Source organism: Aristolochia californica, unplaced genomic scaffold, assembly GCF_029961685.1.
Source record: "Aristolochia californica isolate CCGP_79_NKW_82.1479 unplaced genomic scaffold, dmAriCali1.0.hap1 SCAF_10, whole genome shotgun sequence".
Taxonomy (NCBI): domain Eukaryota; kingdom Viridiplantae; phylum Streptophyta; class Magnoliopsida; order Piperales; family Aristolochiaceae; genus Aristolochia; species Aristolochia californica.
In genome coordinates this window covers 31,514,632-31,531,850 of record NW_027181771.1, presented here as the reverse complement: position 1 = coordinate 31,531,850, position 17,219 = coordinate 31,514,632, and the positions used below count along the sequence as shown (strand labels likewise).

The 17,219-nt window shown below is 38.8% G+C and overlaps 3 protein-coding genes across 4 annotated transcripts; 1 reads left to right on the top strand and 2 right to left on the bottom strand.

The window, feature by feature from the left end:
• Window positions 1-587: 587 nt before the first annotated feature.
• On the bottom strand, window positions 588-1,967 carry LOC137943082 (mitogen-activated protein kinase kinase kinase 17-like). Its single transcript, XM_068788775.1, has one exon. The coding sequence runs from the start codon at window positions 1,965-1,967 to the stop codon at window positions 588-590; it is 1,380 nt and encodes a 459-aa protein (XP_068644876.1).
• Window positions 1,968-3,122: 1,155 nt separating this feature from the next.
• LOC137942497 (mitochondrial succinate-fumarate transporter 1-like) lies at window positions 3,123-7,697 on the bottom strand. Its single transcript, XM_068788178.1, has 2 exons — window positions 7,223-7,697; window positions 3,123-4,048 (listed from the first exon to the last, which is right to left on the bottom strand). Exons 1-2 carry the CDS (start codon window positions 7,643-7,645, stop codon window positions 3,512-3,514), a joined length of 960 nt encoding a protein of 319 aa, XP_068644279.1. The 5' UTR covers window positions 7,646-7,697; the 3' UTR covers window positions 3,123-3,511.
• Window positions 7,698-9,387: 1,690 nt separating this feature from the next.
• LOC137942448 (ras-related protein RABB1c-like) lies at window positions 9,388-17,141 on the top strand. Of its 2 annotated transcripts, XM_068788090.1 has the most exons (8): window positions 9,388-9,481; window positions 9,576-9,687; window positions 12,290-12,415; window positions 14,850-14,989; window positions 15,906-15,988; window positions 16,341-16,545; window positions 16,643-16,711; window positions 16,802-17,141. In XM_068788090.1, exons 3-8 carry the CDS (start codon window positions 12,370-12,372, stop codon window positions 16,892-16,894), a joined length of 636 nt encoding a protein of 211 aa, XP_068644191.1. In that variant the 5' UTR covers window positions 9,388-9,481; window positions 9,576-9,687; window positions 12,290-12,369; the 3' UTR covers window positions 16,895-17,141. The 2 variants fall into 2 exon arrangements, with proteins under 2 accessions (XP_068644191.1, XP_068644190.1); XM_068788089.1 differs by lacking the exons at window positions 9,388-9,481; window positions 9,576-9,687 and adding an exon at window positions 9,956-10,248.
• Window positions 17,142-17,219: the final 78 nt, after the last annotated feature.

Below are 17,219 nucleotides of genomic sequence, written 5' to 3'. Positions count from 1 at the left end.
TTATCAAGTTCCCACTCTGAGCGGTGCAATGATCGCCTTTTAGTGCGGAACTGTGCTGCTTAATCTGGCTGTTTTGAAGGAGTTGGTAGCTATTGCTCGTTTTCTAACACAGGAGTTGCTTGGATATTATTCTATATTTCACGCAGCCGGCAAGGCTTTCTGAAGGAGACCACAAAAGGCCTTTTAAAACAAAAAACTGTTTCCCTTACATTTTGATTGAGTGGTTGCTGCCTTTCCATCACGAGGACTATTCAGGTCTGCGAAACGGTGGATAAAATTTAAAGTTGTGGTTTTTGTTCAAGTAACGCTGGCCATGCAATTGGGACGTGATGTCTCTTCGACTGTGTCCGGTAATTAAAAAGCATGCCCATACCGTGGATACAGGGTAGAAGTGGGCCAAGGGTAGGCATTGATGTTACTAGTTGTTCAGTTGTTTCTTCCTGCTCGAACTCTTTTGGGGTCCAATCTAGCGGTAACTAAAGACGAAAACTCTCCAGGTGTTCTGAGTCTCCATTATCTTGAAGTCTGTTAAATGAATTCACCCAGTTCATATGTCGAGTTCGAGTTCATTGAATATTTAATGGGTGTCATCCGTCACGTAGATGGTTTTTACCCAAATCTAGGCTGAATATATGAGGCAACAGAGAAAAAGAACGTTTCAAAGTTCCAACTGTCATAAATTTTTTAATAAACCCACCCATGTCCTTTTCCCCCCACCCATGCTGACAACGGAAGCCAGCTCTACAACAACAACAATAACAGCAAGAGCAACTCTCTGCACATGACGATCCATCTGCAAAACTGACATATCCACATTCACAGCAATCACCTTCACTTCTTTTACCACTACAACCAGAAGAATATTCTAGTCTCATCTCCTCGCTTTCTCCTCTTCTATCATTTCCACCATCTTCTTGCTCACTCCCCGAAATCTGTGGTGGACCCCTCACCACTTCCCACCCGTCACTCTCCCAGTCAATTTTCCCTTTACAAGCCAATTGGGCTATCCTATCTATAGCGGTAATTAACGAATTCTGATCGCTGGAACTGCAGTTACAAGAACCGGGATCACTGTCTTCATCTTCGTCATCATGGAATTCAGGTTCGATTCCGTCGAGTACGCTTCTTGGGGACTGCTCGATTGCAGGGGTACAGTCAACAAACGGATGCTGCAACAACTGCTCGCAAGTCCACCGCTCGCAGGCGTCCCTTTTCAGGCATTTCTCCAAGAAATCCAACCCAGTCACTGACAACCGGGACGGGAGTTTCGGCGATAGGTCGAGAAAACCAATACGACACATGGCCTCTGTTGCGTTCAGCGCCGCGCAGTCACCCCACTCCGACCACGGAACTTTCCCGGTTGCCATCTCAATCAAAGTGCAACCTAGAGACCATACATCGGCGGCCGGCTCCGGCGCCTCCCCACGCACGACCTCCGGCGCCATCCACAGAGGCGTCCCCCGCAGCCACCCGTCCTCAACTCCACCACTGGCCACCCTCCTCGCAGACCCGAAATCCGCGAGCTTCGTGCCCGAGGGTCCCACAAGCACATTCCTACCTTTAACATCGCAGTGAACCACCCCCCGGGAGTGCAGATACTCCAAAGCACGGAGCACCGAGCGGGTATAGGATCGAACCACCCGCTCATCCAGCTCCCCTCTCGCCGCCGCGTCAGCAACGGTCCCACCACACACATACTCCAAATGCAAATTCCGGTACTCCACCCCCGGCGCCTCCTCCGTCCGGTCATCGCCGAGATACCTCACCACATAAGGAGAGTCCAAGCTTCTCACCATCTCGATCTCATTCTCCAGCGCCTGCACCGCCGAAGCAACGGACGACTCGACGTTCACAGACTTGACCGCGAAGACCCGGCCGTTGGACCTGTTCACCGCCAAGCTAACCGTACCGAACGAGCCTCTTCCAATACCCGCGCCTCTATTCCAACGAGCTTTTCTCTTTTCCATTCTAGAAAAGAAAAAGGGTGGGAAAATTGGACTGTTTGAGAGGAGAAGCGACTCATCTGAAGAGTATTTATAGTACTCACAGGAGATCGTTATCCTGTAAAGCTGTGAAAATGAAATTATCTGAAAACGGTTTTAAGTGACTCGGAGCTCTGAGTTAGATCGTCTTTCTTGTCTCTAACTCGAGACAAGTAGTTAGCATGGGGGCCCCGCAGTGGCTCGATGGGACAGGAAAAAAGCGTAAATGTTGGTGGCGAAAAAGGGTGAGGGGAGTAAGTCACGTGCGGAAGGGAACATAAGAGAAAGCATGACACGTGGAGATTTTTAGTTGGTTAAGGGTGCTGAGAGAGAAAATTTTGCCTCGCAGGGAGAGCCCAAAGACGTGGACGTCTCTTTTCATGCCGTCATTCAATTTCGGAGGTGAAATGGAAATGACTAGTTTAACCTTTAAGAAGTTTAACGGGTCGGATCCGGTCGGAGGCTGGAAAAACCTATCACCATCTCAGCTACTTGACCCGTTTAAACTTCCTAACATGTTCTTGTCCCACCCATTAAAAAAACACATAAAACACATTCCTGGGCCCCACAGGTCGTGGTGGCAATTCCTTTCTCTTTGATATTTTGGGTAGCTAAATAATTAAAAGAACCGGGGCGAGTAGTTGGGTACGTAACAGGAACACTGAACCCCGACACGAGACTTGTCGAGTTTCGGATAAAGCGGGATATGTCGTCAGAGACGAGGACAAAACAGCGGCCGCGGATTCAATTCGACTATCGACACAAGGACGTGGTTGCTAACATGCAAACTCGCGGTTCGTTTCTTTATTATTTTCCATGATTTATTATATAGGGAGAAACAAAGAGATCCACATAAAAATAAAATAAAATAAATAAAGGGCCAAAGAAAAAGAAAAAGATGGATACCTGAAGAGAGAGTCAGAGTCCACTAGCACGAGTTTTGCTCTTTCTGTCGTTTTTGGTTTTGGATATATGCTCATCCATATCTGTTTCTCCGTACTCTTGTTATATTCATTCTATGATGTAAAACAAAAGCCATGCCGATTTTACTAAGATACTAAAAATATGAAAATGATTTTGCCACAAAAACAGCTACGATCACTGGTAAAAATATGAACTACGAACTCAGATTATGTTCATCTCTGATTAATCCAATGTGTTCTTCCGTTTGCAATCCTCATAATCTAAAACAACACGACCAAATTCATAGTCATTACATAGTCGCCACATGAATAAATAAATGAGTAAAAATTTCCGGGCTTTGAAGACTCCTGCAATCTGCAGTCATCATCGTAGCCAATACTCGACAAGGCTCAAATTTATAAGCCTTAAATTCGTTTCTTCTACGCTATAAATAAATTAAAAACTTTCTCTATCAATCCATATCCTCCAATGAACTACACAGCAAACAGGCAAAAAGAAGCCTGCAGGGTGAAAGGGTTGCCTGGCTGCCCTTTTCCATCACCTCCAAGTCCAGCACAAGCAAAGAATTGGGTATCCTGTGTGCTTGAATGATGAAAGTACCGAGCCTAAATATGTGCATTATGCAAGTACCGTCTTTCATACAGACCAGTGACTTGATCAGCCACAGCCCACATGATAGCCTGACCTGGAGGAATTCGCATGAGTCTAGGGAGCAAACCTTTCCACAATGCAAGTAAACCCTCCTCGGCAAATATTGTTCTAATGGCATGAAGCATGCCCTTGTACTTGATCTCGCCTTCAGTTCGATTCTGAGCCATAAGCCTTGTCTTCACAACATCAAAGGGGCCGGTACACATAGGACCAGCAGTCCCTGCAAGGAACCCTGATATCATGGATTGCCATGGTTGGAGGACTTTCCCATCTCCTTCATGTTTCTTCCATAAGACGGTGTCAAACGCATTCTTAGCTGTGAACATGGCAGCTTGATTTGTTCCATTGCGCATCACAGTTGGGGTAGCCCCTGCCCAGAGTCCGCGAAGCCCTTCTTCCCGAATGATAGTGTGTGCGCAATGAATGGGGCCCTTATATTTCAAAAGTTCAGGGCTGAAACCTTTTTGTTGTTGCAATCTGATCTTCACAACCTGCACTCATTACATATACCTCACAAATTTTAGTAACATCCTCTTCTAAATTTTAAATGGTCCCAAAAATAAAACAATCAGCAGAAAAAAGGTCGATGCCATGAGCACATCAGTATCAGCTATAACCAGAAACTACCCTTAAGATATTTAGAAGTGCCCATATGATGTTTATAAGACCTCATTGCTCAATCTGAGCAGCCAATATATATTTTACTAGCTTGGCGTTCACACCAAACAGAATTGTCAAGCCTACCAAGGGTAAAAATTATACTTTGAATCAATTTAGAACCTCTTACTCTCCCATGAAATCCTTTTACTTCAGATAGAAAACAACAGACATACTTTCCTTGTACAATTTTTCACTGACAGAATCAGAGTTTGAGGTGTTTCAATAAAACTTGGTTAGAAAGGGAAGGGGTTCAAAGGCTATTGCAAGCTCTGCTAGGCTTCAAATTATAGCAGTGCTTACATGCTAAACTTTACTTAATGGTGAACATACAACCTCCTGTTGTTCCACACGAATTTGCTCTTATAAGAAAGAGTTATGACATAACATGTTAGGAAGACTTGCTAGAATTTATGGATCTGAAGTAAAAAGGTCATAGAGGGAGTTGTTCTATGTGGAATAGTCTAATATAAAATCAGAGAATGTGTCATAGTTTGCATAACAATGTGAAAAGAAATTTCATTAAGGAAGCTCCAAGAAAGGAGAAATCACATCAAAAGAAAAGACACCAACACTGAAAAGAAAACGAACAAAGAAAAACCGAGAACAAATCAAAGGGGAAAGGTATTGCCCCCCCCCTCTCCTCTCACACACACACACAACGACAACAACCAATGAGACAATTGAGGCAAAGGCCCGAGTCACCAACCCGGGTCAACCATGAGAGCTACCACCGTTTAAGAGACCAAGAGGGGAGGACCAAGAAATGAGGGTGGGAATTGAATGAGAGGAGAAGGTGATTATCTTTTTCAATTATTCCGAATGAAGAGCTAGGCAAATGAGATGTCTCATAAAATTTGCTGGCCCAAAACAAATTACAATGAATGATTATCTCAATGACACCACCAATTATTTTTTGCTATTTTGCAAGGTGCATTGCGTTCTTTCCAAAGATTCCAAGAAATTGCAACAATTGAGAGCTTCCTATAGTTCTTCCCAATCTTGTTCTAAGGAACAATAGATAACTGCTCAATCATTGCAAAGAAAGAAGAGGAGAACATAGATGGAGACCAAATTTTAATGTAAAAGCATTCCAAACTTTGTCTAGAAAAATGAGCAGAATAAGAGCAAAAGATCAATAATCTCTGGTTCATTTCACACACTTTGCAGCGTTGATCTTCATTCATATTTCCTCTTTCCTTAACTAATCAACAATTAAAATCTCATCTTTTGTTGCACACCAAAGAAAATGAGAAATTTTTTGTAGAGTCAGAAATTGCCAAGTGAGTAGATTTTTTTTGAAGATCACATCCAGAAATGAAATTGTATTTAGAATTGGCAGTACAGGATCCAAAAGGATCACATGAAATCATGAAATCATCACCAGACCATGAATATAAATACTTCCTGAAGTGGACAAAAGATCACATGCTACAAGAGCTATATCATCAGTAAAAGCTCTCCCAAAGTTTAGATCCCAATCATAATGACCTTGATTTATTGTAAGAATTTGTCACTAAAATATTGGATACCAAGCTAACCTGAAAAAAAGTAGATGCGGCATTTCTTTCTCCCACCACAGATCTAGCCAAAAGAAAGTAAAATCACCTTTTCTCACATATATGGTGAAACCACCCATCAAAATAAGATCTGTTTACATATTTGCTTCCATCCTCAAACCAGTCTTGGTTTTTATTTGTTCTTTTCAAAAGGCTTAGAGAAGAAATTAGACAAGAGCGTAATTTTTTTAAGCAAGAGTAGTCAGTTTCTACCTTTTCATAAAAGCAGAAGAGAAATAATTTATGCGAAGTCATTTTCAGGATAATTGTTTGATACATTTTCTCCTGACAGAGAACCAGGACAATATGAAGTTACTGCTATTGCAAATCGATCAGATAGTTATTCTCTATTGGTTATTATGAGATTGTTTCTCCTTCTGAGGCTGTCTAAATTAAAAGCTGCTTTGTAAGCTTTACTAGCAGAAATTATAATGCCTGACTGAAAACAGAGGCAAACTGTAGAACCCACTTCCTGTTGGAAGAGATTTCTAGGGCATTGGTTAGACAGTTTAACAACAAAATTATTTGGTAATAGTCCTCCAGAAATGCAGTTTAAGGTATAGGACCACACTGCAGTCATGAATAAAACTTAAGAAAATTTTAAAATAATGAATCCTTGTATTTTAGCTAAAATATAAATAGCTTATAAATATGGAACCATGAAAATACTTCTTCCTTCAGAGCAAATGGATCAAATCAAGGAAAGTCATAGTTCAAATAACAAAATATACATTTTCAAAAAGAGAACTTATTTTTACATCCGCAAATGTATAAGCTGTGGCATACTGGCAGAGCGCAAACATGACAGTAGGTGCTCAGAATTGAATAATACTTTAGTTCAAACTTGTGAGATTCTGTTTCACATGAGACAGTAATACCTTTCTTTACAGTTTAGGCCGTTTCTAGTAACTTATTTTGCAAGCAGGAATAAATTCAACTTGTAGTAGCTCGATGGAAACCTATAAAGATGTCCACCAGAGGCATATAATGGAGAGCAAGAGCAACTAGTTGACAATAAGGTGGTATAATGAACAACGGCAAAAGGTTATTTGCAAGTTTGAAATTTGGCCATCAAAATATTTCGTTGCTTCTCAGCTTGAAACTTGACAACTATATTGCAGTTGTGAATAGATGGTCTCCCTATAGAAATTCGAAGGAATTGAACTATTTCACCCAAATTGCACAACCTTTTTAAATGAACACAACCAGTGTCCTACTAGTGAAATATTTGAACGAGGCATCAACGTAAGGGGGGGGGGGGGGGGGGAGGAAGCATAGTATCATAAACTAAACATGAAGGTTTGCTCTTGTAAGATTGTCTCAGGTTAAGTCACCACATAAATTCCCCACAAGAATATAACTTCTATATGTTCATGCAACGCTACAAACTCAAAATATAAAACATGAAGCTTCTCCAATTAAAACAAAAAAGCGTGAAGAACTACATACCTCAAAGGGGGTGACGATGACGAGGGCCTCGAGGACGCCAGCACCGAATCCGGCAGCCATGCGTCCTCGATTGCTAATTGTTCCAGTCTTGGAATCCTTGAAGGCTGACTGAAAGACGGCATTGGATCCCATCCGAAGTGTGTACTTGAGCGTGAGATGGGTGGCGAAGGGAGTGAGGCCCTTCCAGAGCGCTCGCACCCCCTCCGTACGTGTAACGGTTGTCCCACAATGAAGAATACCCTTATAGGTGCCGCTCCTGTCTAGCTGCAGCCGGGTCTTGATCACGTCGATAGGTTGCAGGCAGCACGCCTCAACGACGCCGCCGAGTGACCCGGACAGAGCTTTCATGTAATGAGGAATCAACGGCTTCGATGGACGACCCCGGTCGCCGTCACTCCGACCTTCTCTTTTTTCCTCTCCCATTTCGTAGCAGCCGGTGTGCTGCTTTCTTCTCTTCCTCCACGGCGGCTCTCGGTCACTGACCGAAAAGCGGAGAAGCCAACAAGACAGGCAGATTTCCCCCTTTTATTTGGTCCTCGACAGAATCTCTGATTCTGAAAATAGAATATTGTGTGTGTGTGTGTGTGTGTGTGTGTGTGTGTGTGTGTGTGTGTGTGGGGGGGGGGGGGGGGTGGTGGGGGTTTTAGTGTAAGAAAGTGGGAGGGAAAGTGAGGTGGGGTTTAGTGGACATTGTAACAAAAGTGGGAGGTATTTGGTAGTGTTAGTGTTTGCAATGGAAAGTGCAGTGTAAAGTATTTGTTTGTATTAAATATGCATATTACAGTAAAGAAATAAAAGAAGCCGTCTTATTGATGCTGCGACGGACTTCGTGTATGGAAATAGCTTTTCGAGAGTAAATTATAATTAAGTATTTTTCTTCCATTGCACTAGAGGAAAGCAAAAAAAAAAAAAAATTATAATTAAAATATAAATATAAGAAGAGAGATTTAGGACACTAATATTTTGAATTTTGAATGAGAAAATAAGACTTTCTAATTCAAAATTTCTAGATTTTATAAAAAAGGAAACTAAATTTTTACAGGGAAATACTTCTCTTAAGGAAACTAATGTGATGTGAGATCAAAGAAAAAAAAAATTAATGAAAGAAAGATACTGAAGTTGGTAAAATCTTGACTAGAGTTTAAAAAAAATGGGAAACTTAATCAACATTAGCAACTCAAAAAGTGAAGCAACAAAAAAATATGCTTAAATTTGGATTTCCAAATACACCTGACATTTAATTTTTCCAATGTAGTTATCCCTCTCTAGAATGATCAGATTGAGAAATGGCTTATTGGGATAGGAAGTAGATTCAAATATATTTGTTTTTATAAATAATTCTCAATATAAATTTTTAGTCATGTTAGTACAAACCGTTTAGAAAGTTGAGGTTTTCAGCAACTACTCGAACTTTTTTACTGCTTCAAATATCAATTTTACTTTCTAGAAAAAATTGATTGGAACAATTATTTTTGAGTTTGAAACTAGACCCAAAGATTTTTCCAAGGAATTAGAAAATAAGGCAAATGAAACAACGAGAAACTTTTTTTTTTTTCCAATTTTCTTCTTCTTTTTCTTCCTTCGTTTATTTTCCATCCTCTTCTACTTTTCCATATCAAATATTTGACTATTCTGATACCATGTTGATTTCTAAATCCAACACGTAAACACAAGAGATCTCAAGGGAAGGAAAAAAGATAAGAATTCTAACTTTTGGGAGAGAGGATAAAAGAAACAAAGGGAGAGAAAAAAGAGGAAAAAAAAAGGTTTAAAGACGAATTTGAGCCAAGAGAAAGAAGTTCTACCCTATGCCTTCGGTTGTATTTATAGTTGTGAAAAAATATTTACAATGACTACTATGTTTTATGGCTACATGATTCAAAATGAAAAAGACATTTGAATGTTATCCTTATTTATTAGCCATGCTACCACTGGGTATTTTTTAACATTGTTAAAGAGTCAGATCAATAAAATCTAAGTACATCCACCAGATTAAGTAAGACTATAATCACTTTAAATATTGTAATTATCTTTTATTATGGTCACATCTCTGTTTTTATTGATGGGGGGCTGTCCGATCTTTGGCCAGATGCTGACGAAGAGCTTCTGTTGAAGGTCGAACTAAGTCGACAGATTTGGATTTGTATCATTTATGCGCACTTACAGGGAGAAAGCAAGATCGATCCAAGATTTGGATCAAATGGAGACATTTGGAAATGCGGTAGAGAACTTTCCTTGTCTGGGTCCCTCATGAATCACGTAAGCAGCTGTCTTTCACCTGTGAATTCTGTTATTTTTTAATTAGAGACGTGCAGAGGTTGAGCAGATAATTTCATTTTATTTTACTCACTAGTTGCGGCGATTCGCGATTGCGAAGGCCAGAAATCGCTCCTGGAGCCTGTGAGGGAGAAGAATCTACGCAACCTGAAACGAGTTTACGATCATTCTCAATTTGAGGACAAAAGGCAAGTAGTTTGCCATTTTTCTTCTTCTGAAGATTCGTGGAGTACTAGGATCCTCTTATTTCGTTAATGCAATGAGAAATTGAACGATGTAAGAAACTTGGCAATGATCTTGTGGATGCCTAGACCATTATGAACAGTGAAGAACCCTAATGATCCTTTAAACTCTTTTTCTTAATTTAGGATTTGAATATGGTTACATATTTATCTACATATTTTATTAGAACCGCGTAGGTGTACAAGGCAAGAAAACCGGAGAAGGCCCTTTAAGAATCAAACCGCCAAGGGCGCCAACCATTCCTTCGTATTCCCTCTTGTTTCCCAACAAGGAAGGGTTTGGCGTCTTCCATCGTCCAATTCTCTGGGCCCCGCTTAAAGAATAAAGCAGATAATCATCATAATTCGGCTATCTTAAAACGGTTTAAAGCTTGCGAAGAGATCTGGTTTTTCGTCCGTTTCTATTTGAGTAAACGTGTCTGGCTTTGGGACGTCTGGGTGCATTACAGATTCTAGACACAAAGGCCTAAATCCATTCTGACGTGCTGTTCGCTCTCTGTTCTCTCGGTACGTTTTTCGTAATCTAAATCCGGATTTCGTATCTGATTGGAGTTTTCTTTTTCTTTTTCTTTCCTGCTCTTTCTATTTTCCGTGTTCTCTGTATTTTGTTCTTTAGCTTTGAATTGCATCGAGGATTCTTATTTCTTAGATTCGGTACAAGTTTGCTATTTTGTAAAGATCTTTGTTTTTTTTTTTTTTAGGTTTTTCTCAAATTAATTTTTTTATCTATTTGAAAATCATTGGTGTTTCTGTGAGGAGTTAAATTGCGATAGTTCTTGCGGAAGAGAATGTGCGGAACTTGCAGAGGACCTATTAAGGACAGGTGTCGTTTCCTTGCTACCTGTGATTAATGGTCTTTGTTCATGAGTTGGGAATCACGAAGATGGAGTTTTGCTATGTGTTATAATTGTCTCTCTTCATGAGTTAGAAATAACGAAGATGGATTTTTTTATGACTGTGGAGGTGCACTACTGTTCCCGGCATTCATAAACGGAAAATTTGTTTAGGAAAAGAAAACAGAGGAAAAAGTGACGATCTGGTGATATTGTCAGTATCGGAATTAATTGAAACTACATTAGGGTACATGATAATTAGAGTACATAATAAGTGCGGAGCAGAAAAAATTTGAGCCGCAGAACAAGTTCACGTACTACTTGGACATACAAACATTAAGGCTTTGTTACCTGGCTGAATAGAGGGAGCTAATTCACTTTGAACAGAAGTCTCCACTCTGTATTTCCTTATTTTTTCCTCGCCACTTCAAAATAATATGGAATTTTTATGGCATTAATATCTCTCTTTTGTTTAATTTCACTACCAAAATAGATCATCATCACATTAAGGCCACTTTACTCGCTCTTGTCTATGAATTTATTTTTTTACCACGTAGTGAACTTGTTAGATAATCTCTGATCAATTCTTGCTTGGCTGTTTATTTGGCTTTTGGGGCTATAGTTGCTAAATCTAACTTTCTTTTTATACTGTTCAAATGAAAAGCAATTGGGTTGGTGTACGCTTAGTATCTTCACATTCATTATTTTCCTCTCAATAGTGCAGCTTCACTTTTTAATTTTCTGTTTGCTGAGTTCCTTTTTTTATTCTTAAGGTGTTTTGTCAAATAGAAGAGAAAATTACTATCAAATTTATTGTGAGGAAGGACATCTGATTGAAGAGTGCTAGCAAACACTATTTATATTGTTTAATTGTCATTGATTGCCATCTTTCTCCTTATGGTTGCAATGCATCAACAAGTTAAAACTTTTATGCTAGCTCTTTGAAGAGCCTCTTGGTTGGTGATACAAATACTCTGCAGTTGCTTTTTCATTATCAAAGACACATTTGATCTTGAAATCTAATGCCTTCAGTTTTTTAGGCAAGGTTTTTTCACTCTAGCTTTTTCACTATGACCCCAAATTGTGTTTTGTTTGTTAATGCTTCTTATGCAGCTGATGTATCATTTTGTGGCAGCATCTTTGCAAACATTACTTTGTTATATGAGTTTATTTAATCGTAGCTTATTTGAAACCATTGTACTGGGCATACTTGATGCTGTTCATAGGTAGAAGTAACAAGAGCTATATTTTTTGAATATGTTTAGCAGAAGGCTCTAATCCTCAGGCTATCAACCTAAATGCATTTATTCATTAATTTTTCTTGTTGATTTATTTTTCTTAATGTTTCTTTATTTCACCAAGTTTTCTATAAATGTTTTCTTGTAAACTTTGGGAGGTGTGCAGAACTCTGTTAGAAGGGGTTTATTAGTTTTGTGTTCATTTGGTGTCTTGGTAGAGTTCTCAAGTTTCTGAAATATATTTTTTCTTGGTTCCTGTTTGTGGTTACTTAATGAAATATTTCATTCTGCGGTTTAAATATGAATGTAGATTTAAAAGCTGCTAGTGATTTACATTTATGATCCTAAAGGAGAGATAATATTGGGCAATGGCAGAACTTAGTAAAGATTTTCACTAATTTCAACTCATTGTGAAAGGACTGATGGATATATGTGACTGAAGCTACTGTTTCTTGATAAAATATTTTTGCTTTGCAGGGATCTTTGTGTTTTAAAATAAGTTAGTGCAGAGCTTGTGGGCTAGTTTTGACTTTTGTGGCCATTGATTCTGTACGAGGATGTCGTATGCATACTTGTTTAAGTACATCATCATTGGAGACACAGGTTAGTTTTTCTTCTGCCTTTCTGTGTGTCAAAGTTTTGACCATTAGTTGTGGGAGCAGCCCTTGGTTCTATGGTAGTGGTTCATGTAAATCTATTTTTGTCTTGCACTTTATATCAACATATTTCATATCTGCTGTGTGTTGTTGTTAATAGTCTCATGGTTAGGTTTTGGGCTGTATTGGCATTTCTTCACAGCATCAGGAAGCAATCGATGGAAATTTGAGCCTGAATGAACAACTTCTTTATGTATTTGTAAAACGTAACATTTTGAGCTACCTAGCTAAACATATCAAAAGTTCTAAAGCAGTGGACTATGGAAAGATGGAGCTTAAGCCTATCCAGTATAGGGGTAGCCAATCTAATGCCCTTACCCTAAGGTGGGGCCATTGGCATATAACAATTCACTATGTTTCTATGCCCATGAACCCTTATATAAGGGCTTCCACTTTAGATTAGGTAGCACATTTTCCCCTGTGAAGGCTTTAACTCTGGACCAAGTTACCTTTTTTGTAGGCCTCCTTTGGGACATGATGACTTGCTCTATGATAGTTCCACGCCAATTAGGTAGTGAAAAGTTTTCAGAGTTCTAACTTTGGCACTGGTTAACCCCTTCTTTGGGTGGCACCTTTTCCATCATTGCCCTTGGCAATATAGTAGGAAAGAGAGTTTAAAACAATTCAATCTAATAACAATAATGAAATATGGGAATTGATTAAACAGCTAATATTTAAAGGGATGGAGTTGGCTTGAAGCACTTTTACAAACAACTAGTGAAGTAGTTTCATCATCTATACGCACAGGAAAGTAAGAATAAGAAGTCAATGGTGGAAAATATATTTACCTACAAATTTTGTCAATGCACCTAAATCAATTTCCTATGAAAAGGAAGGGGATGCTAAAGAAGCAAAAGGACTGGAGGTTTGAGCAAGAGGGACCATAGAAGAGGAAAATGCAGGCTGCTGGATGAGTTATTTCTAGAACAATTGAATAAGTTGTTTTAATCATCTTCAGGAATTGGCACAATGACAATATCAATATCTGGCTTGGTAGAAAGTTTTCCATGTAACAAATACATGTCCTCATTGCATAACTTGTAAGAATAAGCCTCTATAGTTTCATGATTAGAAAGATTTTGTGTTTATTACTCGAGAAGTAGTCGGCTGACTTCAACTTTGCCATTTCGGATGGACTTTAGCCCAACAAGTTCAAGTCACAACTTTGCAACTTTGCAATGGACAAGGTACCTGAGCCCTTACATAGATCTCCACCCATATATTGTCCATATATAGAAGCCACAAAGAAGACTTACATGTAATAGGGAGCATTAAAGTGGTCCCACTTAGATTCAAGATTTGAAAGATCTCATACTTGTTACTTTGGAAGAGACCATCTAATGGGACTAATCATTTTCGGATGAATTTGGACTCAATTATTTGTAACTTATAAACTCCTCTTGAAAAAAAAAACGCAAACTCACACAATAAAAAAATTACAGCTTCATCATTACTTTTCACATGTCAAAATTAAAGTTAATTGATAAAAGGGGTGGCATAGAGCTCTGCCAGTTTGTGAGTGGCTCAGGCTTGGCTAGGTTCTGACCTGAGCTTGAGTCCAGCTCATTCATCAAAACAAGCCAACCTTATCTAATTTGACTCAATGACTTGTGAGCCTGCTCTAATTTATTTATTTATTTATTTATTTTAAATTTCATTTGTATGAGAGGCAAAACTAAGAGGTGGAGTGAGCCATGATCTTTCCCGAGTCGAGCTGAGCTCGAGATTGGTTGTTTGCGCTCAGCCTGGCTCATTTCCACCCCTAATCAGAACAATGGCATATCTAAGTAGTTTCTGTGATACTGAAGGGTTATATAAGCATTAATTGCAAACCTGGGTATGTAGGTAGTAGTGCCATATTTCATGGAATGTAGCCAATTAACCCAAACATCAACTACCGAACTTAGTGACAAATGGAACTTGCCTTCTCTAATAAGCCTTCTATAATTAACTTATAGTCATATTGTTGTTGACATGAAGGATGATGATTCTTATGGCTGGAATTGTCCATCGTGTGAGATTTAGATCCATCTGAGCCTTGATGGACTAACAGTTGCTTGCTTGTGTACTTTGTGTATCTTCTTCTGCTTTGTTACAAAATACATGTTCCGCTGGTAAAGAGAGGATTGAGGGTGCCATTAGTCTTGGAACTTTTACATATGAAAACAAGCCAATGAAAATAATCAAACCTCATGGATCTCACCATTTCTTTTCTCTTTTCTTGTCCACATTGGTGAGAGCTTATGTATGTGCATGTGTGGGTTCATGTGTTTGAGTGAATGTTTTAGTTATGCATTATTTCAGTCATCAAATGTTAAAAGTAAATATGGACCTTCTAGTGGGGATTTTGATATTAAATTATGCTATTTTGTTATCTTTAGGAGTTGGAAAATCATGTCTTCTTCTGCAATTCACCGATAAGCGTTTCCAGCCTGTTCATGACTTGACTATTGGTGTGGAGTTTGGGGCAAGAATGATTACAATTGATAGCAAGCCCATAAAGCTCCAGATTTGGGATACGGTTTGTTCCTTTGCTTGATATCGTATGACTTTATTTATCTGAAGTTAATATATGTGGATTGAACATTATTTTTGCTTCTCGCATGGTGTGGTAACACAGAACTTGGATTCATTTTTCTCTAAAGTAAGGTTGTTATTTACACATTATTTGTCCATAAGTTGAAAGATAAGTTACTATATGACGCCTTAAGCCTGCAGGGATAGTAATGCTAAATACTCATTTTATTGATTACCATGTCCACTTCATCCATAAGTTGAAAAAACAAGAGTTATTTCATGACTCCTGTGAACATAGCAGAGTTTCACTGAGGGGTCACTTTGTTGATCAACACATCCATTTCATTTATCAAAGCCTGCAGTTATAGCCATTATTATCAGTACTGCATGCCCAAACAACCACCTCTCTCTCTCTCTCTCACACACACATATGCACACAAAGAGACAATACAGACATCTAATTGTGGTTTACATTGGATATTCAAATTTCAGGGCACATAAAAAAGTCTATCAGGTGTACCAATTATAATTCTCATGAACAGAAAAAAAAAAAAAAAGGAGTTGTGCTTGCTGATTTTTTAAAAAGAAAAAAGATGACAAGGACTTTAAATGCTGAGAAATCAATTGCTATCTCTGAAAGGAGTTGAAAATAAGAAAGGCTGTTTTGCTTGCTAGACTATTTTTTAAAAAAAAAAAAGATGACAAGGACTTTAGATGCTTGGAATCAATTGCTATCTTTGAAAGGAATGACGTATAAGCTCACTTGGTGATCATGAGAATATGTGTGCATGTTAATTGTTGCTTTGTTCCAAGTGCAATATATCAATGCTCCTAATATCAAATCAAGCTTCTTTCATGATCGAGTCTTATCTCTTTATTTTATGAAAAAATGGACTCATGTTGTTCCTACCATCCTACAGGCTGGGCAGGAGTCATTCCGATCCATTACAAGGTCTTACTACAGAGGAGCTGCTGGAGCACTACTTGTTTATGACATAACTAGGTAGTAGCCCATTTACTTATTGTGATGTTGAACTTTGTGTGACCATGAATGTAGAATTGTCTTCAGAAATTATCTTATGACATTACACTGCATGCTGGTTTCGTTGTTTTTTCTATGTGGACACTGGAGCAAACACCTAAAACAAAAATTGAAAACACGATACATTCCAGAACTAGACCCACCCTCTACAAAAGCCTTTCTTACTGTTTCTTGTTCTTTTCGCTGAAGAATAATGTCTTTGTAGAAAAAATTTTGCCCTTATTTTCTTGTTTCTGACTGTAATTTACTCCTCGTTTCTTGATTCACTGGATTAGCAAATTTACTTTTTATTACTATTTGCATGTGTGACTAGGAGAGAGACTTTCAATCATCTGGCAAGCTGGCTGGAGGATGCAAGGCAGCATGCAAATGCGAACATGACAATCATGCTTATTGGGAACAAGAGTGATCTTGCCCACAGAAGGGCTGTCAGTATAGAGGAGGGTGAACAGTTTGCCAAGGAGCATGGACTTATATTCATGGAAGCATCAGCAAAAACAGCCCAGAATGTTGAGGAGGTGAGTTTGATACTCCCCCGTGCTCAATTTTTTTGGTCAGCGTGGACTATTTTAGTGGAGCTAATTTTCATATTCCTTTTCTTTATGCAAACAAAAGGCATTCATAAGTACGGCTACAACGATCTATAAGAAAATCCAGGAAGGGGTTTTTGATGTATCAAATGAGGTCAGCTTCTTTTCCTTAATTAGCTAGGTTTCTAATACATAAATATATTAAAATCTAGTGCTGATTGATTTATCTACTGTTTTGGTCTAGTCTTATGGAATTAAAGTGGGTTATGGAGGGATCCCTGGCCCATCAGGAGGGAGAGATGGGTCTTCTTCTCAAAGTGGAGGCTGCTGCAGTTGATATAATATTTCTTGCAACATCAGATCCTTCTTCCAATGTGTTTATATCTCTTTTAATTTTATATTTTAAGATGGTTTAAAAATTGCTTTAGTCGTTTAACCCATTTCCATGGGAACTCGAAAGCCAGTTTGAAATCGTGTTGTGGAATGCAGAATATATTATCCATTCTATATCCCTTATTTTTATCATTCTATGTTTGTACACTGTCTCTGTGTGAATAAGTTTCTGCCTTCTGTAAGGGTATTTTCCTTTGCATTTGTGGATGGTCGCTGAAGCTTTCCATTTTGTTCCTTGGGTTGCGTCAGAATTTGGAATTCGTGGGATT